The sequence below is a fragment of the Protopterus annectens genome, chromosome 1.part0 (genome assembly GCF_019279795.1).
Source record: "Protopterus annectens isolate FY-2018-M chromosome 1.part0, PAN1.0, whole genome shotgun sequence".
NCBI classification, from domain to species: Eukaryota; Metazoa; Chordata; order Ceratodontiformes; family Protopteridae; genus Protopterus; species Protopterus annectens.
Window position 1 is genome coordinate 1,709,650,261 of NC_056725.1, and position 23,488 is coordinate 1,709,673,748.

Genomic DNA, 23,488 nt, shown 5'->3' on the forward strand with positions numbered 1-23,488 from the left:
ACTAGCAGACTATGATGTCACATCTCCCAGCACAGTTTTACATAACAGACTGGGGAAAAATTAATAGTAAATAGAAAAATTTCTTCATGAAATGTAGCTGTAAATACCAGGACAATAACATCTTCCTTTAAAAATTAAACTGTGTACGTTATTTATCATGCATTTGTGAAATGAAGCATGCCAGACTTACGTATGAGAGAACAGTTTTGATTCGTAGTCAGTGAAAAGTTCATCAGCTTTACAGAAAACACAGCTGAAAAGTTAAACAAAAGAACTGTGATTATTCAGCTAATTAACATTTTGTGTGCAAAGAGCATGCTTAAGTTTTCACAGCAGCAGTTATCAAGTATTTCTTAAGAAACCAAGAGTAAGACAAATCAATCTTGAGTTCTGACACAGGTATCCACAGAACTTCAAATCTCCTATCATTCTACAAACTAGGTGAGCTGCTTTACAAATTACAAGCAAGGTCTGCCAGTGATACCACAGGTAAGAAACAGTACATTTGCTGAGAGGCACAGGGAACATGACCATAAGTGTACACTGCACAACAAACCAACTTGTTTCATCGACATAGGTCTGTCTTCTGCTGCCCCTGCTTGTAATAAAGGATGGTTTATAAACACTCACCTGACTATACACAAATTCTTGATATACATCCAGAATCCGATGTTCAAACATCTTCTTCTGAACAGCCTCCTAACTATAATAACTCATTGCTCCAGTTACTGCACACATACCTCTCAACTGTCCAGATTTTCGTGTCATATGTTTTGGTCTGTTCTTCACACAATTTGTAATTTTCAGGCAAATCACTGATGACTGGTGTCACTAAATGATTATATATATTTGAGTTTCAGACTCCATATCCTTCAGAAAATACATGCTAACACAAATTTTGTTATTCTAGCAACTTCAAGTTTATAACAGCAATATTTTAAATCTGTCCCTATTTTTGGGCTTTTGTCACCCCATTTTTTAGGCATTGTCCAGATTTCTTGCTCTAAGAGGTTGAGAGGTATGATCAATTAATTTAAAAGACAGGAAGAGATGTCAATTACTTTTCCAAGTAAAGAAGCACTCTCAGACACGAGACTCATGAGTGAGGCCTTTCTCCCATGAAGGTGTGGCTAAATTAGTGCAATGAACATCCCGAGTGCCATGATACACTGTTAAAAATACTACATTACTACTACCAGTATTTTGGCATTTAAATTAAAGAGAAAAATAAATTTGCAGCTGTATTCTGCAGTAAACTTTCTCTTTCTGCCAATAGTAAAATCTTCTGAAATAATTAACACATCAGTCTGGATACTAAATGAAAGAGCTATTAACCCTGGGATTAACCATAAAAAGGGTTATTCTGCACGTGTTGGACCAAAATGTAAAATGACTGCAACTAGGATTGTGTCAGTGCGATTTGTTTTCATTTATATAAATGTATGATTGTCTATGTAGTAAGTGATATTTTAATAAAGATGTTTCTTGTTTAAAAAAGACAGGAATTGAATAATTTATGTAGTATTGCTTAGGTTATATGATACATAGCAATATATGTGAAGTATAAAAAGAAGCTATGTTCTTATCATAACATTCCATCTGCAATGTCCAGCTTCACTCCATTAACCTGTGGCACTCAGTTCCGACACTCAATCGACTGGCTGCCTTCTCACAGCTTGAGATTCCAAACTTGAGCTCCTCCTACCTACCAACAGTGGCCCGCTCCCCCCACGTTACCTCAGATCAAGTTTGTGCACCAGAAAATGGTGTTCATAACCAATATATCAATATTAACTATAATCCAAGAGAAAAGGAGATTAAGCTATATATAAATATATGTATGCACAGTGGATATAAAAAGTGTATGCACCCCTGTTAAAATGACAGGGTTTTATGATATAACAAAATGAGACCACAATAAATCATTTCAAAACTTTTCCCACCTTTAATGTGACCTATAACTTGTACAATTCAATTAAAAAACAAATCTGGTTGCATAAGTGTACACACCCTTAAACTGATACTTTGTTGAAGCACCTTTTGATTTAATTATAGCATTCAGTCTTCTTGAGCAGGAGTCTATCAGTATGGCCCATCTTGGCTTGGAACAACCAAAACGGAGAAATACGACTGAAAGATTCCAAAACAATACACTAAAAAATTCAGTCGGAGGCAGAAACCGCAACCACACAAGATTTATTGGAAGTAAATATAAATGCCAGCTGTAACTCAGTTAAACACGTTTTCGTTGGAGAAAAGCTCTCTGACTTCTTCAGATAATACATGTACAACTCAAAGGACCATATAAATACCAATTACATAAAGTATTGAATAAGTTAATTAATAAGCAATTATCTATTAAAGCAACAAGATGTAATATGTGCATAAATTATATAGCAAACCAGCCAATGTAATTGGTCTGATGAAGTTTGTGGATTAACATAAACGAAAAGCGCTTAACCATATATTGCGTGCCTTCTTCTACTCTACCCAGTTATTTTGTGTGTAACAGTTCGTTTATCTGTGTTTCATCAGGAGGCAAACCAGATGAAACCAAAGAAAGATGAATCAGTTTTGAAAAGACCAAAAGGGAGCAATGAAGATCACTTTGTTTCGCAACTTGAAAGCTTTTTGTAGGAACTTGGGAATCAAGGGAAAAGGGGGGAAGGCGTATAGTAGAACGGAGGGCCAAGCATGAACCAGAGCATCCCTGGGGGACTGTCCCTGAAGAGGGATCAAGGCAAAAGACTTGCTGCATTTGTTGTTGGTGGGGGACATGAAGAGGTTGCAGCAAGGATAACCCCATTTCTGAAAGATTGCCTCTGCCATAGACTGGTTCAGGGACCACTCATGAGGCATCAGCAGCACTCTGCTGAGTCTGTCGGCTAGAATGTTGGACTCCATCTATAATGTGCATTGTCACCAGAAAGGTGATGAAAGAAATCGCTGACTGCCAAACCCTCATCGCTTCTCGATAAAGGGGGTAAGAGCTGGTCTCTCCCTGTTTATTGAGGTACCAAACCACTGACATATCTGTTTGGATCGCAACAGTCCTCTCAGGAAGAAAGCTGTCTAGTTCTTGCAACACTAGAATGACTGCTTTCATCTCTAGGACATCGATATGCGACTTGTTCTCTTCAGGTGTCCACGTGCCTTGGACCATCCGGCCAAGACAATGCCCCCCACCTAAACTGAGAGGCACCCATGGTCAACATGGCAGTTGGGGAGGGGAGAACAAATGGTCTTCCTAGAATCACCTCTGGTGACTGGATCCACCAAAGGAGAGAATCCCTGCACAAATGAGATAATTTTACGGGAAGATTCAAGGGATTTCTAAGAAGAGACCACTGTACAGCTAGGGTCCATTGAAGAATGTGCATATGAAAACATGCTACTAGGAGAAGGGTTATGATTGCTGCCATGGAGCCAAACACCCACAGAATCAGAAAAGATGGGGGTGCTGGAGCAGTTACGATCTGGTTGACATGTGTCCTCAGATTTAGTACCCTGTCTGGTGTAAGATAAACGTGAGCCACTGATGTGTCTAGACATGTCACTATAAAGTCTATGGTTTGAATCGGATCCAGGTGAGACTTTTGTCATTTTATAGTTATGCCAGGGTTGGAAGCTACGTTAAGGAAGTAATCCTGAACATGAAGAAGATGCCTGGTTGGTTCGGTTAGCAGCCAGTTTTCCAGCTATGAAAGATCTGATACCTTTGCAGTCGGAGATGCAACTATTGCTAAACATTTGGTGAACACCCTGGGGGCTGTGGTGAGACCAAATGGGAGAGCTCAAAACTGGTAGTGACTGGTTCCCAGGCTGAAACATAGAAAAGACCTGGAGCATCTGCCCATCTTGATATGGTAGTACGCATCCTTGAGGTCTATAGAGCACATCCAATCACCCACCTTCAGGAGGGGTAAGATGAATTGAATCATGACCATCTTACCCCTTTTGACTTTTTCAGGTATGGGAGATCCAATACTGGCTGCAGATCCCCTGTCTTTTTTGGGTACTAAATAGAATCTGGGGTAAACGCCTGATTCCGACCTGACTGGACAGGACCTCTTGGATGACTCTTTTTTTTGAAGCAACTTCTTTATTTCCTGGGCAGCGTCCTCCCTCTGACTGGATGGGACATCAGGGAGGTGAAATTTTTGTTTGGGAATGTCGGAAAAGGGAATACAGTATCCTTTGGATACAATCCTTAGCACCAATCTGTCATGTGCGATGGCCTCCCAGGCTTCTGAGTGCTAGGAAAATCGTCCCCTGAATGTTTCCAGAGTAGAGCAGACGGGCAACCCTTCAGGACTGCTGGAAAGGCTTGTCTGGGTCAGGTTCCCTCAATCCTTGATTTTGTGGACCCCTCGGCTGCATGGGCGATGTCTACCGTTCTAACTATATCCCCTCTGCCTTGGGGGGGGGAGTCTCCCTCAGTGTCCTGGAAAGGGCACTGTGACTTCCAAAACTAAGTTTTCTTACTGCCATGCTGGTTCCTAGGAAAAGGTCCATTGTGGAGTAGAAAAACTGATCCCAACAGCAGACAGGGTCTTACCATCTCTCTTACTCTGGGTCATGGTCCGGTAGGCCCAAACAAGGTGGAGACATCAATAGGGGGCATTAATGCAGTTTGAAAGGCTCCGCAAAATTGCACAGCCTCATTCAGGCATGATGGCTAATGGCAATGCCTGAACCGGCCGTCCTTGAGGGACCTTCCGCAGAGTGAGAGATGAGCCTCATGGACGCATTAGCCAGGGAATGTAGGATGGCCAACCTGGAGGAAACAGACTCCTGCTCTGCAGAAGGTACTGACCCTAAGACTGAGCTAGAAAGTTTCTTAACTAAATCCCTTTGTAGCCAGGTACTTTGCGAGAGGTAGTTCAATACCTGACAAGCAAAGGTAGATGAGGTGTAGACCCTCTTACCAAATCTGTCCAGAGCCTGGGATTCTCTATTTGGGGGTGGACATAAGAGCTTTCCTGAGTGAGCTCCTTCTTGGTGGCTGCCACCACAACCAAAACATCTATCGGGATTCCTTTGATCCAAAACTGTTTTTCAGCTGGGGCGCTCAAACTTTTATCAGCATGCTTGGGGATGGCTTTTACTGTATCTGGTTTCTTCCAAGCCCTCGATAACACCAGCTGGAACAGCAGGTAGGTCGGGGGGACACTCAGGTGGTAGTTGGGCCAGCCCTGAAAGCTTCCAACACCACCGACTCCTCCAGGGAAGGGGTTTGGGAGGACCATCCACCCTTCTGGTGAAGGATTTCAAGGATGTCTCCAATGGGGACCTCTTCTGGTGGAGATCTGGGAGACCCTTCACCTACCTCGAAGTCTGTATCCATGGTAAGAGATTCCATAGGGGAATCCATGTGCCTCCTTTTACACAGCCTCTTCTGAGGGACCCCGTTGAGAGGGCGTTCCTGGGAGGCATCAGAAAAAGCTTAGGGATCCACTGAGGGAACAGTGTGGAGGCTTTCTGGGACTGGCTGTCCATGTGACAGCTCAGAGGTCTTGGGTACAGTTCCAGAGTAGGACAAGGTAGGTTCCGAGGGTCTCTTTGGAAAGTACAGTTGTATACACTCACCATAAATGTAGATGTTCGAGTGTATTCACTGTTGCAGTTACCACATTTGGGTTATCCCTGCCAGGGTAGCCCTCGGTCGGCCCGAATACCAGAGGCTTAGTATTTCTGCATCAGTTGCTGTCACTTCAGGACTGACGTCAAGTCATCAGTAGTATAAAGTAAGGCGGCTGACGCCATTACATCAGTTTTTCTTGCCTTGACCTGTCAGGAGCCTCAGAGCAGAAGCCAGGTTCTGGTGGAAGAACCCCACCAGTTGAAAGTAAATACAATATGTCCCTTGTAAGAAAGAGAAGAAAGAGGGATGGAGGGAGGGAAAAGTACAGTTGTGTATACTTACCATAAATGTAGATGTTTGAGTGTATTCACTGTTGCAGTCATTACATTTGGGTAATCTGCTGGCAGGTTGCCCTCAGTCGGCCTGAATTCCGAAGTCTTGGGTCCTGCATTGGTTGCTATCTCCTCCTACATGACGTCAGGTCGTCAGGGGTATAAAACATGCAGCCGACGCCATTTTCTTTAGTTTTTCTTGCCCCCGATGTCAGGTGCCCCCAAAAAGGTAGCAAAAATGTACAGGTATAAATATATATATATATATATATATACGTGCATCAATATAAACTTTACCTTCATCTACAAGCAAATACACCACTTAGGTTGTAGAAGATAGAGAAGGAAAGATAAACTCCAGAATGACAGGGGGACGGCGGGAGGGTAACCTGGACTGCAACAGTGAATACACTCGAATATCTACATTTATGGTAAGTGTACACAACTGTACTATGTTCTTCATGGTTCACTGTTGCAGTCATTACATTTGGGTAGAATCTCAAAGCTATGGTTGGGAGGCTGGAGCTAAACAGCATTAGGTGCGGCTATAAGGCCCTGCAGCACTGCAGTGGCAAAGCCTGCCCTGGACTTAGAGTAGAGAGGCAAATGATAATGCTTTGTAAAGGTGTGAACAGAACTCCAAGTAGCAGCCTCTAGAATGTCTTTGGTTGGTACTCCTCTGAGAAAGGCTGCTGAAGTAGCTGCAGCTCTGGTGGAATGACACCTAATGCCCTTGGGCACAGGTTTACCATGGTGTAAGTAGCAGAAAAGGATACAGTGGCTTATCCACTTTGAAATTGTCTGCTTCGTAATTGCCTTTCCTTCTGATCCTGCAGCATATGACACTAGTAATTGCTCAGTTTTTCTTAGAGCTTTAGTCCTGCTCAAGTAGAATCTTAGCTGCCTATGTACATCCAAGGAATGCAGAATTCTCTCCCCCTTGTTCTGCAGATTTGGATAAAAGGTTGGCAGATGAATTGTTCGGTTAAGAGCCACACTGGAAGCCACCTTAGGCATAAAAGTAGGATTTGTCCTCAGAGACACCCTGTCAGGATAAAATATGATAAAAGGCTTTACAGCCATGAGGGCCTGTAGCTCTGATACTCTTCTTGCTGAAGTAATTGCTAGTAGCAGAGCTGTTTTCCATGATAAGAACTTTATATCAATGGTAGCAGCTGGTTCAAATGGATGCAGGGTGAGCTTTTCCAACACATAACTGAGGTCCCATGGAGGTAATGGTGATCTTCTAGAAGGCCTTAAATTTTTGGCTCCTCTAAAATACTGCTTTAGTAAAGGATGAGAAAAAAATTGGTGGCTCTGTATTGTATTGAGCCGAAATGGCAGAGGCATGGATTTTAATTGAGGAGAAAGATAGGCCTTTGTCAAGCATCTCAGTTAAGTATTGTAATACCTGAGGAATATCTGGTTCTGCTGTATCAGTTTCTTGTGCTTAATTCCAAGCACAGAATCTCTTCCATTTGTCAGCATAAGATTTTCTAGTACTAGGCCTTCTGGCTTCCAAAATGTCATCCATCACAGCTTTACTGAGAGGTGTTGTTTGTATAACTACATGATCAGCCATGCTGCCAGGTTCAGTATCTGTAGTTGATTGGGCAGGATCTGACTGTTTTGCTGGGACAGTAGTTGAGGTCTTTGAGGTAAGGTCCAAGCTGGGTATTGAGACAAGTTCCTTAGGACTGGGTACCAGTACTGGTGGGGCCAGTCCGGGGCAATTAGTATCACCTTTGGTTTCTCTTGTCTGACTTTTAGGAGGACCTTAGAGAGTAGAGGCAGAGGAGGAAAGGCATAAACTGATAGGTTTTTCCAACTGAAGGATAGGGCATCCACTTTCCATGCTTGTCTGTGATAAGTCCTTGTGCAGAATCTTTTCAATTGATAATTTTGAGGAGAGGCAAATAGATCTATGTCTGGGCTCCCCCATTTCTCTGTTATCATGCTGAAGACTTGTGGATTTAGTTTCCACTCGTGAGGATCCATAATGTTTCTGCTTAAATCGTCTGCCAGTGTATTTTGTTTTCCTGGCAGGAATTGAGCTTGAAGATGTATTTGGTAGGTCAAAGCTGTGTCCCACAGTGCCATGGCTAATCTGCAAAGGGGGTATGAGTGTGTACCCTCTTGCCTGTTTATATACCACATGACTGTGATGTTGTCCGTCTTTATCAGTAGTTGTCCTGGATGAAGTAAGTCCTTGAAGGCTGTTAGGGCATTTTGAACAGCTAGCATCTCTTTCTGGTTGATATGTAGATGCATTTTGTTTTGGGGTCCATATGCCCTGAATGCATCTTCCTGCCATGTGAGCCCCCCAGGCATAATCCGATGCATCTGTTGTTAAGGTTTGGCTGGCAGGGGGGAGAGTGAAAGCCCGTCCCATGTTTTGGTGACATGCTTTTGCCCACCATAGAAACTCCTGTTGTAGGCAGGGAATGAGAGGAATCATTGTTTCCAGACTGTGAGAATGTTGACTCCATACACTCTTTAGGTACCACTGAAGTTTCCTTATATGCAGTCTTGCATATGGAATCAGTAGGATGCAGGACGCCATGAAGCCCAGAGCCTGCAGAATTTGTCTTGCAGATAACTGGGTTTTGGTTGCCATCTGTTTGAAGTAAGTACTCAGTTGCCTTTGTTTGTCTGGCGTGAGGTAAGCCATCTGGGCAGTTATATTCAAGCTTGCACCCAGAAATGTTATCTTTTGAGAGGGTATCAGTTGTGACTTCTTTTCATTTATTGTGTACCCTAGGCATGTTAGAAGCCTTTTCACAAATGCCAGGTGTCGAAGAAGAGTGCCCTTGTTCTCTGCTTGAGTGAGACAGTCGTCCAAGTAAGGATATATTTGTATACTTTTTTGTCTGCAAAATGCAATTACTGGTGCCAGGCACTTTGTAAAGACCCTGGGCGCAGTAGATAAGCCAAAGGGCAGTGCAAAGAACTGGTAATGCATTAAGTCAGCCTTGAATCTGAGGTATCTTCTGCACGATTGTCTTATTGGGACATGCAAGTATGCCTCTTTTAGGTCTAAAGTCACCAGCCAAGCATGGGCAGAAGCTGCTGCAAAGTCAGCATTTTGAATTTTGGAATGTCCAGGTATGTGTTCAAAATCGATAAATCCAGTACTGGCCTCCAGCCCTTGTCCTTTCTGGGTACCAAGAACAGTCTTGAGTAAAAACCTTGTCCTTTTTCCTGTTCTGGTACTGTCTGAATGGCCCCCATATCCATGAGGGACGTAACCTGTTTCTGTGCCTCTGCCCACTGATTTTTTGGCAGATCTGGCCAACCATTTGCCACTGGCAGAGTGTGGAAATGAAATATATATCCCTGTGATACGATGTTTAGAACCCACTTGTCCTGGGTTATTAACTGCCAATTTTGAGCAAAAAGTGGTAGTTTTCCTCCTATGGGTGCTGCCAAAAGATAAGTGCGTGGTGTAGGCAGAGGGAAGTCATTGGGATTGCTTTCTGTAAGTTTGCGCTTTATCTCCTCCAGATTTGGAGGTGGAAGCGCCCCATTGTGTTGACCTGTATGAATCTTGCACCTGGTATCTGGAACCCTTAGGGGCGTCTGGATTTGCCCCTTTGAGCATTGTCTGACACAGGAAAGGACCAGTTTTTTGTAGGCCAGTGTCTACTGAATCTTGGTGCTGCACTTGTAAGAAGTCTTTAACAGTTTGCATAGACTTAGCTTTATCTTCCATTTTCTTTAAAACCTCGTCTGCCTCAATACCAAACAGACAATCATGCTGTAAAGGTGCATCTAGCAATTCTGCTTTAATATGATCAGGCAAATTCTGTTCCTTTAACCAAGCATGCCTCCTAATCACAGATTCAGCAACTGCGGCTCTGCAGGTGGCCTCCAAGATTTCAAAACCACATTGCAAAGTATGCTTTCCAACTTGTTCAGCTGCATGCACTAATTCCTGCAATTCTTTATTTTCTGCACATTCTGTAAGCATAATTTTCTGTTTCAACAATCCCATAACATGTTGTTGGTACTTATTAAGCATATGAAATTGACAGTTTAAGGCCCTGATTGCCAGGGTTGCAGATGTATAAACCTTTTTTCCCCATCTGTCCAGTGCTCTTGAATCTCTGTCAGAGAGGATAGGATTTTTTGCTGTTGAGGCCTTAACTCCTTTTGGACCCTGTGAAATAGTTTCAGGATCAGCAGCAGGGTTTCTAAATAAAAATTTATGTGAGTCGGGGACCCTGTAATATCTGTCAGGCTTACTAGGAGTCAGAGGTAAGGAGTCAGGGGTCAAGCTTGACTCAGAAAACACATCATCCACAATGTCTAAAACAGCGGGAATGGCTAAAGGCCTGTGCTGAGGAAGAAGGAGGAAATCCCTGAGCCTCTTTTTAGATTCTGAGAAGTCTTGACTCTCCCAGTGAAAATGCTCCCTCAAAGTATGCAAGGATTCTCCAAATGAATAATCCTCAGGAGGAGATGCAGATGGAATAGACTCCTCAGCATCAGAATCCTCATAGGGAGGTACAGATAATTCCTGATCAGAAGAGGAATCAGAAGAAATAGAAACCTGATCTGAAGATTCATAATCAGTGTCTTGCCTAGGCCTCTTATCAGGAGGGGGACGGGTACTCCTGATCAAGGTAATAAGGTCTTCAGCCATTTTAATCATCTGTTTTTTAGGCATAGAGGCCTGTGCATGTGGCTCATACGTCATTTTTTGCTTTGGTGTTTGGTTTTGCAGCTTTCGTCGGTTTGACATACAAAAGTTGAGGTCTGAATACACCCTCAGAAGCCAGTGTCTGCTCAGATATATCCGTCGGTCCAATACCTTGAGTATCTTGTGGCATGCCTAACTCCACATGGGTGTCGGTAGAGGCCTGCGACTCGAAGGTAGCGGGTATCAGGGGCTGCGAAAGTGGCTCACTGAGTACTGGCGAACCGGCGACTGGCTTAGGAGAAACTTCGTCGTCGGTTTTGGATCTCGACTGCCTTTCTCTGTCCTTTTCTTTGCGTTTTTTATGTACTCCGGTAGTCGGATTACTATCCAGCGACATTTCTGGATAGTTAAATCTGTTTCCAAAATACTTTGATGCAAAAATATACTGACGCTTAATACTGCATTGGTTAAATCTAGCACAAAATCGACAGCCAGGCATGTTGTGATCACAGCCTAGGCAAGGAATGCAGTATAAATGAAAATCCTTGTGAGGTATTTGCTTTTCACAAGTAATACAATTATTAACTTTTTCTGACATCAGTAAAAAGCAAGAAAAAAGTTTCCCCAATGGGGTACTTAGCTTTAGTGAAGACTTCGGTTCTGAAACTCAAACTTGAATATTTCAGTAGTCAGCCGACCGGCACTTGCGAAATGCTTCTGCTTCGGGCACCGCGTGGCAAGAAAGACTAAAGAAAATGGCGTCGGCTGCATGTTTTATACCCCTGACGACCTGATGTCATGGAAGAGGAGACAGCAACCGACGCAGGACCCAAGACTTTGGAATTCAGGCTGACTGAGGGCAAACTGCCAGCAGATTACCCAAATGTAATGACTGTAACAGTGAAACAAGAAGAACATCCAGGACTGCGACAGTGAATACACTTGAACATCTACATTTATGGTAAGTGTACATAACTGTACTATGTTCTTCATGTTTCACTGTTGCAGTCATCATATTTGGGTTGATTTCCAAAGCTAAGGAAATGGGTGGAGGCAATCAAGAAAACTAGGGGCTGGCTAGGATGCCCTGCAAGAGTACACAGGCAAACCCTGCCCTTGATTTGCAAAAAGAGAGGCGGGTGGTAATGTTTGGTAAAAGTGTGAATAGATGTCCAGGTGGCAGCCTCCAGGATGTCCCTGCTGGGGACTCCTCTGAGGAAAGCTGCAGAGGTGGAGGCTGCTCTGGTGGAGTGAGTCCTGACTACCTTGGGGGGGAGGCTTTCCATGCTGTTTGTAGTAGAAATGGATGCAGTGTGCTATCCATTTGGAAATGGCTTTGCCTTCTGCCCCTGTAGCAAAGCTAACCAGCAACTGATCAGACTTCCTGAAGGATTTAGACCTGTTTAGAAACAATCTGGGCTGTCTGTGCACATCTAGAGAGTGCAGGATCCTTTCCCCCTTGATCTGGAGATTATGAAAAAAAAGTGGGCAAATGAATGGATTGGTTGAGAGCCACACTGGACACCACCTTGGGCATGAAGGATGGGTTAGTTCTGAGGGATACCCTGTCAGCATGGAAGATGCTGAAGGGTTCCACAGCCATGAGCGCTTGCAGTTCGTAGACTCTTCTGGCTGAAGTGATGGCCAGAAGGAAAGCCGTCTTCCAAGAGAGAAATTTTAGCTCTGCAGAAGAAGCTGGTTCAAAAGGGGGCAGGGTGAGCTTTTCCAACACAAAGTTAATGTCCCAAGCTGGGGTTGGTGCTCTTCTGGGTGGCCTCAAGTTGCTAGCTCCTCTTAGGAACTGTTTGAGCAAAGGGTGTGAGAAAAGGGGCTGCTCAGTGGGGAAATGAGCAGAGATAGCAGAGGCATTAATTTTTATGGAGGAGAAAGACAGGCCACTGTGTAGTAGGTCAACTAAGTAATCGAGGATGAGAGGGAGGGAGGGCTGTGCCGTATTGGCTCCCTTAGCCTGGATCCTTTGCAGAACCTTTTCCATTTGTCAGCATTAAGACGTTCTAGTGCTAGGGTGTCTGGCCTCACATATAATATCTAGAACCTGTTTACTGAGGTTGGCAAATTGATTCGGGGAAAGGGAATAAGTCAAGCTGCTAAACTGAGTGTCTGCAATTGGGGATCCAAGAATCCCCCTTCCCTCTGGGTCAGGAGGTTTGAAATCTGAAGAAGATGCCAAGGTGGCAGTGGGGAAATGCTGCGCAACAAGGGGTACCAGTGCTGGCAAGGCCAGTCTGGAGCTATAAGAATTGTCCTTGGTTTTTCCTCCTTTATTTTGAGCAGTACCCTGGGGATGAGTGGTAGTGGAGGAAAGGCATAGACCGATATACTGACCCAGGGGACGGACAGAGCATCCAGTTTCCAAGCCATACAGTGATGCTCCCTGGTGCAGAATTTGCTGACTGATGGTTGCTGTGGGAGGCAAAGAGTTTGACCTTCTGGGTGCCCCATTTCTGAGTTATTAGAGTGAAGGTTCTTCTGTTGAGCTGCCACTCATGTGGGTCCAGAAGATTTCTGTTTAATTGATCTGCCAGAGAGTTGAGAGAACCTGGAAGAAATTGTGCTAACAGATGCAGTTGCATGGCAGAGGCTGCGTGCCAAAGGGTCATGGCCAGCCTGCATAGCGGGTAGGAGTGAGTCCCGCCCTGCTTGTTGATATACCACATCACAGTGGTGTCATCTGTTTTGATCAGGAGAGCCCCTGGGGAGAGAAGGGGTTTGAAAGCTATCAAGGCATGCTGGACAGCCATCATCTCTTTTTGGGTGATGTGCAGAGGTATTTGCTTCGGGCTCCATTGGCCCTGTATGCACCTGCCATCCAGGTGTACACCCAAAGCATAGTCTGATGCGTCTGTGGTGAGGGTCTGGGCGGTGGGGGGTGGTGAGAAAGGAAGTCCCTTGTCGTGGGAGCATGCTGTTGCCCACCAAAGAAAATCTTTTCTAAGGCAAGGAATTATAGGTATAAGAGTCTCCAGGTCTTTAGAGTGCTGACACCAAAGGCTTTTTAGGTACCACTGAAGTTTCCTCATATGTAGTCTGGCATATGGAATGAGTAGTATGCAAGATGCCATGAACCCCACAGCTTGCAGGATCTTCCTTGCAGATAACTGGGGTCTGGTGGCTAGTTGAGAGAAGTAGGCTGTCAGGAAATTTAGTTTTTCTAGTGTAAGGAATGCCATCTGGGATGCTGTGTCCAGACTTGCTCCCAGAAAGATAATCCTTTGGGTGGGCACCTGTTTGGATTTCTTTTTGTTGACTGTGTACCCTAGGGAGGTTAGTAGGGTCTTTACAAAGGCCAGGTACTTGAGCAGCTTTTCCTGGCTGTCTGCCTGAATAAGGCAGTCGTCTAAGTATGGGTAAATCTGGATATTCCTTTGTCTGCAAAAGGCAATGGCCAGAGCCAGACATTTTGTGAAAACTCTGGGAGCAGTAGATAAGCCAAAGGGAAGCGCACAGAACTGAAAGTGTTGAGATCCTGCCCTAAAATGGAGATATTTCCTGCATGATTCCCAGATAGGAATGTGGTGGTAGGCCTCTTTTAGATCTACAGTGGCTAGCCAAGCATTCTTGGAGAGCATGGGTAGCAGCTGCTGGAGGGTGAGAATTTTGGGATCACCAGGAAGGTGTTTAGAATAGATAGATCGACGATGGGGCGCCAGGTGCCCTCTTTTCCTGGCACCAGAAAAAGCCTGGAGTAGAAACCTTGGCCTATCTGTTCTGCAGGAACGTGCTCTCCTGCCCTCATAGAAAGCAAGGAAAGGATTTGCTTATGATCCTCTGCCCACTGATTTGGAGGTAAATCTGGGAACCCTTTTGGGGTTGGAAGGGTGTGGAAGGAAAATTTGTATCCCTGAGGGACTATGTTGAGAACCCAGTGGTCGTTGGTAATGGTAGCCCAGGTGCTTGGGTGAAAGGAGAGTTTTCCTCCTAGTAGTAAATGAAGGTGGGCAGAGGGAGGTGGTAGGGGAGGTGAGTCATTGTGAGTTCTTACCATAAGGGGGTGGCTTAGAACTCCCCGGTTTTGAAGTGGAGGTAGTCCACTGCTTAGATCTCTGCATTCCCTGTGGCTGCTGTCTGGGGGGTCTGGTTCCCTGGGGCCTGGGCTGGACTGGCTTAGTGGGAGCAGGATAGGACCAGTGCTTGGTGGGACAATGCTTGCTGAACCTGGGTGGCTGAACCTGTAAGAAATCCTTAACTGTCTGCATAGATTTTGCTTTTTCTTCCATCTTTTTTAAGACCTCTTCTGCCTTAGTGCCAAATAAGTTGTCCTTGTGCAAGGGGGCATCCAACAATTTAGATTTAACATGGTCTGGCAGGGGCTGTTCCTTATGCCATGCATGCCTTCTCATGGCAGATCCAGTGACTGCTGCCCTGCAAGAAGCTTCTAGGGCGTCAAAACCACAGTGTAAGGTGTGTTTAATTACTTGACTTGCAGAATGCATTAACTCTTGTAACTCTTTAGATTCTGCACAAGCAGGAAAGGAAGACATTTTTTGTTTGAGGAGTACCAGGGTATGTTGCTGAAATTTTAGCATATGGAACTGAAAATTTAGTGCCCTGATAGCAAGAGTAGTGGAGGTGTACCTGTCTGGTTTTCTGGGTGCAGGAGGGTGTCAGGTGTCAAGCTAGATTCCAGGAAAACATCCTCCACAAAATCCAGGACTGGGGGGATGACCAAGTGTCTATGCTGTGGAAGATCTAAGAATTCCCTGAGTCTCTTTTTAGGCTGAGGGTAATCTTGACTCTCCCATTGGAAATGCTCCCATAAGATATGAAAGGTTTCCCCAAAGGAAAAATCAGCTGGGGGAGAGGCTGAATGGAATCCTCTGCATCAGAATCCTCGTAAGTAGAGAGGGGTTGCATTTCTTCATATTCAGATGCATCAGAGTCATCTGAGTCTTGTTCAGACAAAACTACAGGGGACAGATCTCTTTTCCTTTTGGAGGGGTTAGCTTGGCTCCCCCTGATCAGCATGATAAGGTCTTCTGCTATTTTAAGCATTTGAGACTGATGCAAGGAAGCAGGTGCCTGTGACTAGGTCATCAGTTTCCTGGGTGTGGTTCGTACTCTGGGCCTAAGAAACTCTGTCGTTTTCGAAAGAATGTTAGCCGTGAAAGAAGACGTTGGTTTGTGTCGAGAATCGGTAGTGTGAAGGACTTCCTCGGTGCCTGCTCGGCAGCTCCAGATCCATCCAAGGTAGAGATGACTGCAGGATCCTTAGTCGAAGAAGAATTGTGCGGCATACAGACCTCTGAAAGGGTCTCGGTAGCGACCTGAGAATAAACAGAAGCGGGCCACAGGTGCTGCGAAAGTGCCTCACTGAGGACCGGAGAACTGACGACTAGCTTAACAGAAGCATCGTCGGCAGGTTTGGGCCTGTGCGGTCTGTCTCTGCCTTTATCTTTACATTTTTTCCGAAGATCTGCTGTCAGATGGCTTACCGAAGCCATATCGGAATTCGAGGACTGTAAGCGAAAATATCTAGCTACAATAAGGCCCGCCGACGGATAGTTCTGGTGTTGACCAAAGGAAAGAAGCAAGAATGGGGGACGTCATGGTCTGGGCCTAAACAAGTGATGCAGTAAGAATGAAAGTCTCGGTGTGGTATTTGCTTTCCACAGGCGAGACAATTACTAACTTTTTCTGACATCGGTTAGTGCAAGAAAAAAGGATACCCAATGGGGTACTTACCTTTAGAAGACATCAACTTCAATTCAGTAGACGAAACTTAGGTAGCGGCCGACCGACACTCGTGCGAACTGCTTCTGCTTCAGGCTCCACAGCAAGAAAAACTGATGTAATGGTGTTGGCTGCCTTACTTTATACTACTGACGACCTGACGTCAGTCCTGAAGCGACAGCAACTGACGCAGAAATAGTAAGCCTCTGGTATTCGGGCCGGCCGAGGGCTACTCTGGCAGGGATAACTCAAATGTGATGACTGCAACAGTGAAACACGAAGAACATCAGAGAGGACCTTCTCCACCAACTTGAAAGAGGAAGGACTCTGAATGACCTGGAGATGTCTCACCGGGGCCAAAGCTACTGGGGCAGACACCTCCTGGAATGAATGGGCCTCCTGCTCCATGGGGGGGGGTCGGAGCTGAGCTGTCAAAAGTTGAGGCTGTGAGGGGAATAGACAGCTTTAAGATCTTCGGAGTCGAAGTCAAGCACCTCATCACCCCCCCCCCACTCCCCGCGGATCTGACCTCGATGATACAACTCTGAGAGACACTCAGAACTAAAGCAGCTGGAGCCGAGCAAGTTGGGGAGAATGCTAGAAGTGAAGAAGTTTCAACTGGCTCCAACATCAGGACCCAATGAAAGCGACAACTCCGAAACCAAATGGTGAATCACAGAAGGAGCTACAGGCTGTAATAGGGAGAGCAGGTCTATATTACCAGAGCGAAACTCCTTTTGAGGGAACACCAAAACACCGACACAAATTGCGCGAACCGCAAGAATACCGAATGCACTAAAATAGCGAATTTTTAAATCTCGAACTGTCATAGTCGGCCAACCCCACCACCCACTACATACTACCTACCCAAACAAAACAAATAAACCACATACATACCCTAACCAAACCTTACTTCTAACCCTAAAGTAAAGCACCAAAACCCTACTTCTAACCCTACACAAAACCCCACATACACAACTATTTATGCACTATGTTTAACCCCTTCCTGACCCTAAGTTCCGTAACTACCGCACACTTCCCCTACGAAAATATACACAAATAAAATAAATAATCCACATACATACATTTACCAAAACCCTACTCCTAACCCTACACTAAAATCTTACATACATAAACTATCTATGCACTTACCTTAACCCGGACCCTTACCCTAAGGTCCGTAACTATCGCACACTTACCTTATGGAGCTATACCACAGGCGGGCCAACCATGGTAATTCAACATTTCCAAATTTGCGTTTTTGGACGTTCGCTGTAGTGCCAGTTCGCGCAATACGTGCCGACATTTACAGATTCGCTTAAACGGACTTTCGCTCTCGTAATAGGGAACCGGAGAGAGCCTCATGGATCCAGAAGCAGATGGGGCGGACACAAGCCCCATCTGGATCTGTGTCTCGAGGAACTGCCTCATAAGCTTACCCACATTCCTAGAGGACAGGCTTCGGGAAGACCTAGATGAAGCCAAGAAGGGAGGTCGTGGAGATCTCCGCAGGGAACAGGGTGGAGATCTTCTAGGGGCACCAGCAGATAGACCCTGGCTCTGACAGAGGTGGAGCCGACGCCGAGGGAATACCACTCAGTCCCATAGCCTCGGAGGATGAACATGGCAGAGGTGAGGAGGAGATAAGAGAGCTCGGAGCCGAGCTGGTCAGTTACAAAGACTTTGTTTTCTTCTGAGGAGGACCACATGGATAACTGTTTCCTGGACTCCCAGACTTCCTTGGGCTTCTTAGCTAGGGGTTGAGTCCCTAATGAGGAAGGAACTCCCGAGGTGAGCTCAACAGGAACCCACTGCTGACAAAGTGTGGCAAAAGATATCTGAGGTAATGTGGGGAGAGTTGGGCATTGTGGGTAGGTAGAAGGAGATCAAGTGTGGAATCTTGAGCTTTGAGAAGATGGCCGGTTGGTTCTGAGTATTGGAACAGAGTCCCTTAAGTTAATGGAATGAGTTGGACAACATCAGATTGTTTGTTATGTTAATATAGTTTGATTCATATGAATGCAAATTTGCCTATGTCACAAGTGATAATTCAATAAAGATGTTTGAAAAAAAATACTGGTAAAAGAGTTAAGTGCACATTTCTCAAAATGAATACACACTATTAAATGTGCCTATTTTCAGTACTTTAATTTAAAATTTGGAAAGTACATTACAAAAATGGGTACTTACGTATTATCGCAACTGGGTTCTAAACAAGTGACTGTGACTTCACATTACGATGTTAAAGACTGATATCAAGTACTCCCGATCCTTAACTAATGTGTAGCAGCCCAGTGAAATGAAGATCTGTTGAAAGATTCCGTTTTTTTCTTGTCAAAGTTTTATTGTTATCCAGTGATGTTTTAATTTGATGGCTGCCTGCAGTTGTTTACAGAAGCTTTTCACTTTCCCTTTTAATTGACATTTGTACATAACAGGCGCAGCACTTTAGGTTTCAAATTACAAATAGTTAAGTGTAATAACTGAAAAAGAGAAAAGTACAGTTTTGTACCTACCATAAATGTAGATGTTCGAGGATTCCCTTGCTGCAGTCCTGACAATTGGGTATAGTCCGCGTCCCAGTCGGCCCGAATACCAGAGTATAAGGCTGACGTCGGTCATGGCGCCTTAGACTGGCGTCAGTACGTCAGGGTACTAATGCGCATGACCGACGTCATTTCCTCAGTCTTTTCTTGCCCCAGATGTCAGAAGACCCAAAAAGACAAGTCCCAAAAACAACCTGCACCAAAAAACATGTACAATATATACAGTAATATATACAAAAATATAAGCATGTAAACTCACCTACACAACCACCCTGAAACACAGAGGGAAGGAGGGAGGGTAAATTGGACTGCAGCAAGGGAATCCTCGAACATCTACATTTATGGTAGGTACAAAACTGTACTATGTTCTTCGTCTTCCCTTGCTGCAGTCCTGACAATTGGGTAGAATCCCAAAGCAGAGGTAAGGGAGGATGGCAAATTATAAAGTAGCAGGAGCTGACAACATGCCTTGTAAAACAGCTGTGGCAAAACCAGCTCTAGTCTTAGAGTATATAGGCAGGTGATAATGCCTAGAGAAAGTATGCACTGAACTCCAAGTAGCTGCTTCCAGAATATCCTTAGTTGCCACCCCCCTAAGAAATGCTGTTGAAGTGGCAGTAGCCCTAGTGGAATGAGGCCTAATCCCAGCTGGAACCTCTTTGCCATGATGGGAATAACAAAATGCAATGCAAAAGCCAATCCACCTAGAAATAGTTTGTTTTGACACAGGCTTGCCCTGTGAACTTAAAGCAAAAGAAACAAGTAACTGCTGAGACTGCCTAAAATCTTTAGTCCTGCTCAAATAATAACGCAATTGCCTGTGTACATCTAAAGTGTGCAAAATCTTTTCCCCTTTATTTTGAGGATCTGCAAAAACGTAGGCAAATGAATAGTTTGGTTTAAAGCCACACTAGAAACCACCTTAGGCATAAAGGAAGGATTAGTACGTAATGATACCCTGTCCTTATGGAAAATCAAAAAGGGCTCTACTGCCATAAGGGCCTGCAACTCAGACACCCTTCTCGCAGAAGTAATAGCCAACAGAAAAGCAGTCTTCCATGACAAATATTTCAATTCAGCAGTAGCTGCAGGCTCAAAAGGTTGTAGAGTAAGTTTTTCCAACACAAAATTGAGATCCCAAGCAGGAGTAGGAGCTCTACGTGGGGTCTTATATTCTTTGCCCCTCTAAGAAACTGCTTGAACAAAGGATGCGAAAACAAAGGTGGGTCACAATCATAGTGAGCTGAAATTGCTGCAGCATGAATCTTTATGGAAGAGAAAGACAAACCTTTGTCCAATAATTCAGTAAGATATTGAAGAGCCACACTCAAATTAGGCTCTGAAATCTCCAAATTCTTTGCTGTACTCCAAAATAAAAATCTCTTCCATTTTTCTGCGTACACTCTCCTAGTACTAGGCCTTCTAGCTTCCATAATCACATTTAAAACTTGTTGAGGAAGCTGAGACCTACCATGCTTCAACACAGAATATGCCAAGCTGTGAGATGAAGAGATTGAAGCTTGACATTGAGCAGATGACCGTCCTTCTGAGATAACAGATGAGGAATCAGAGGTAAAGGCCATGGAGGCTTCTTTACAAGACTCCTTAGAAGTGGGTACCAGTGTTGCCGAGGCCAATCTGGAGCTATCAAAATCATCCTTGGCCTGTCCTGTCTGACCTTTAGTAATACCTTTGGAAGAAGAGGTAGAGGTGGAAAGGCATAGACATGAAGGTTTTTCCAACTGAAAGACAGAGCATCCACTTTCCAAGCTGTGTGATGAAACCCCTTTGTGCAATACTTTGGCAGCTGGTGGTTTAGTGGAGAAGCGAACAGATCTATGTCTGGAGTTCCCCATGACACTGTCAATTTCTGAAATACATGAAGATCCAGTTTCCACTCGTGGGGATCCATGATTTGTCTGCTTAATACATCTGCTAGGAGTTCTGTGCTCCTGGCAGAAACCTTGCCTGAAGAGTCAGTTGCAGGCTTAACGCAGTCTCCCATAAAATCATTGCTTGCCTGCATAGAGGATAAGAATGTGTTCCCCCTTGCTTGTTGATGTACCACATGACAGTTGTGTTGTCTGTCAGAATCAACACCTGCCCTGGAAGAAGTAACTCCTTGAACGCCATCAATGCAAACTGGACTGCTAACATCTCCTTCATGTTGATATGTAGATGCTGTAGTCTGGCAGGCCACTTGTCTTGTATCCACTTTCCATTTAGATGAGCTCCCCAAGCAGTGTCCGAGGCATCTGTCGTTAAAATCTGACTCGCCTCTGGCCGGGTCACAGAGAGTCCCTTGTTTAGGTGACATTCCTGAGCCCACCACAAGAATTCCTTTTGAAGGCAAGGTATTATTTGAATGACAGTGTCCAAATCTTGGCAGTGCTGTGTCCATACATTTTGAGATACCATTGCAGCTTCCTCATATGCAGTTTGGCATTGGGAAGCACCAGAATACAAGATGCCATGAACCCTAATGCTTGAAGGACTGTCCTTGCAGTCAGCACGGACTGATGAGATAGTTGATGGAAGTAAAGTGACAGACTCTTTTGTTTGTCCGGGGTTAAAAGGCCATCCGGCTGCTGTATTCAGTCTCACACCCAGAAAGCACATGTCTTGAGAGGGTACTAGACTGGACTTTATTTCGTTCACAGAATACCCTAGGCATCTTAGCACTGCTATGACATATTCCAGATGCTGTAGAAGGTGTTCCTTTTCTTGAGCCAGAATCAGGCAGTCGTCCAAGTAAGGATAAATTTGAATGCCTTGAAGCCTGAAGTAAGCTATCACTGGAGCCAGAACCTTTGTGAATACTCTGGGCAGTAGATAAGCCAAAGGGCAATGCAGAGAACTGATAATGAAAATCTCCAGTTCGAAACCGCAGATACTTTCTGCAACTTAGCCTTATGGGCACATGAAGGTAAGCTTCCTTGAGATCCAAAGTTACCATCCAGTGATCCTTGCCCAGCAGAGGTAACAGTTGCTGCAACGTCAACATCTTGAACTTGGGAATGTCCAGATAAGTGTTGAGGATAGATAAATCCAAAATTGGTCTCCACGTGTTCCCCTTCTTTGGTACTAGGAACAGGCGAGAATAAAATCCAAGCCCCTTTCTGACACAGGGACTGGCTGAATAGCCCCTATCTGGAGTAACTGAGAAACTTGCTTGTGAGCCTCTTTTCTTTGTGGAGGAGGAACATCTGGCATGCCTTTGAAAGGGAGCATTGTGTGGAAATAAAATCTGTACCCGTGATGAATGATATCCAGCACCCATCTGTCTTGAGTGATTAAATCCCAATTTTCTTTGAAAAGAGACAATCTTCCTCCCAAAGGAGCTGCCAGACGAGAGTCCACTGGCAGCTGAAAAGGCAGGTCATTGGTTCTGCTTACGAAAGGACTGACCCCTGCCCTCACCAGAAGTCTGAGCAGGGGAACTGTCTGATCTAGGCCTAAACGAACCTTGAGCCCTGCCCCTACCACGTCTAGACCTACCCCTAGACTGGGAACCATAAGCAGGATATGTCCACCCCTTAGCAGGCCAATTTCTACTAAACTTGGGAGGCTGCACCTGCAAAAAATCTTTAACAGTCTGCATAGACTTAGCTTTGTCCTCCATTTTCTTTAAAACTGCTTCCACGCGCGGTCCAAACAACACATCAGACTGTAAAGGAGCATCCAAAATCCTGGTCTTAACATGCTCAGCTAAATTCTGATCCTTCAACCATGCATGTCTGCGAAGAACAGAACTAGTAGCAGCCACCCTCGAGGAGGCCTGAACAGCATCAAAACCACACTGCAAAGAATGCTTACCCACTTGTTCAGACACATGAACCAAATCCAGCAATTCTTTACACTCAATACCTTCCGCCAAAGCATCCACCTTAGATTTCAATTGTGAAAGGAGATAATTCTGATATTTCAGCATATGAAATTGACAATTCAACGCCCTCATGGCTAGAGTGGAAGAAGTATATACTTTCTTACCCCACCTATCCAAAGCCCTTGCCTCTTTATCAGAGGGTACAGGATTTTTAACCACAGAAGCTTTAACACCTTTAGGCCCCTGAGAAACAGTTTCTGGGTCCGCCCTGGGACTCTTAAACAAATACTTATGAGCTTCGGGCACCCTATAATACCTATCAGGCTTAACAGGAGCAGGAGGCAAGGAATCAGGGTTCAGAGAAGCCTCTGCAAAAACATCCTCCACCACATTCAACACAGGAGGAATAGCTAAGGGCCTATGCTGGGGCAAAACAAGAATTCCCTAAGCCTTTTCTGGAGTCAGAGTAATCTTGGCCTTCCCATTTAAAGTGCTCCCTCATGGAGTGAAGAGTCTCTGAAAATGAAAAATCCTCAGGAGGAGAAGCTGAAGGAGTGGAATCATCCACATCAGAATCAGAATAAGTAGGAAACTCTTGCAAGTCTTCCACAGAAGACTCTGAAGCCTGTGAACACTGTTCAAAACTATCAAACTCCTGTTCCACCCTAGGCCTCTTATCAGGTGGGGCATAGAACCTCTAATCAGAGTAATCAAATCTTCTGCCATTTTAAGCATATGTTTCTTAGGCACAGAGCCCGAAATGCTAGGAGAAGCCCCTACAGAAGCTGAACTTGGCCTTCCTCTAAAAGAAGCTTTGGCAACAGAAGGAGAGGCCCTAACTACCCTGGGAAGAGAGGGAAGAACAGT

The 23,488-nt window shown here is 44.7% G+C and overlaps 1 protein-coding gene across 1 annotated transcript in view; it reads right to left on the reverse strand.

Annotated features, from left to right (window-relative positions):
• The window catches only part of SHPRH (SNF2 histone linker PHD RING helicase), a 1,609,144-nt gene that overhangs the window by 681,744 nt on the left and 903,912 nt on the right, over positions 1–23,488 (reverse strand). The window contains exon 20 of the mRNA XM_044068807.1: positions 191–253. Within this exon, the coding sequence (XP_043924742.1) occupies positions 191–253 (63 nt within the window). The remainder of the gene's footprint in view (positions 1–190; positions 254–23,488) is intronic.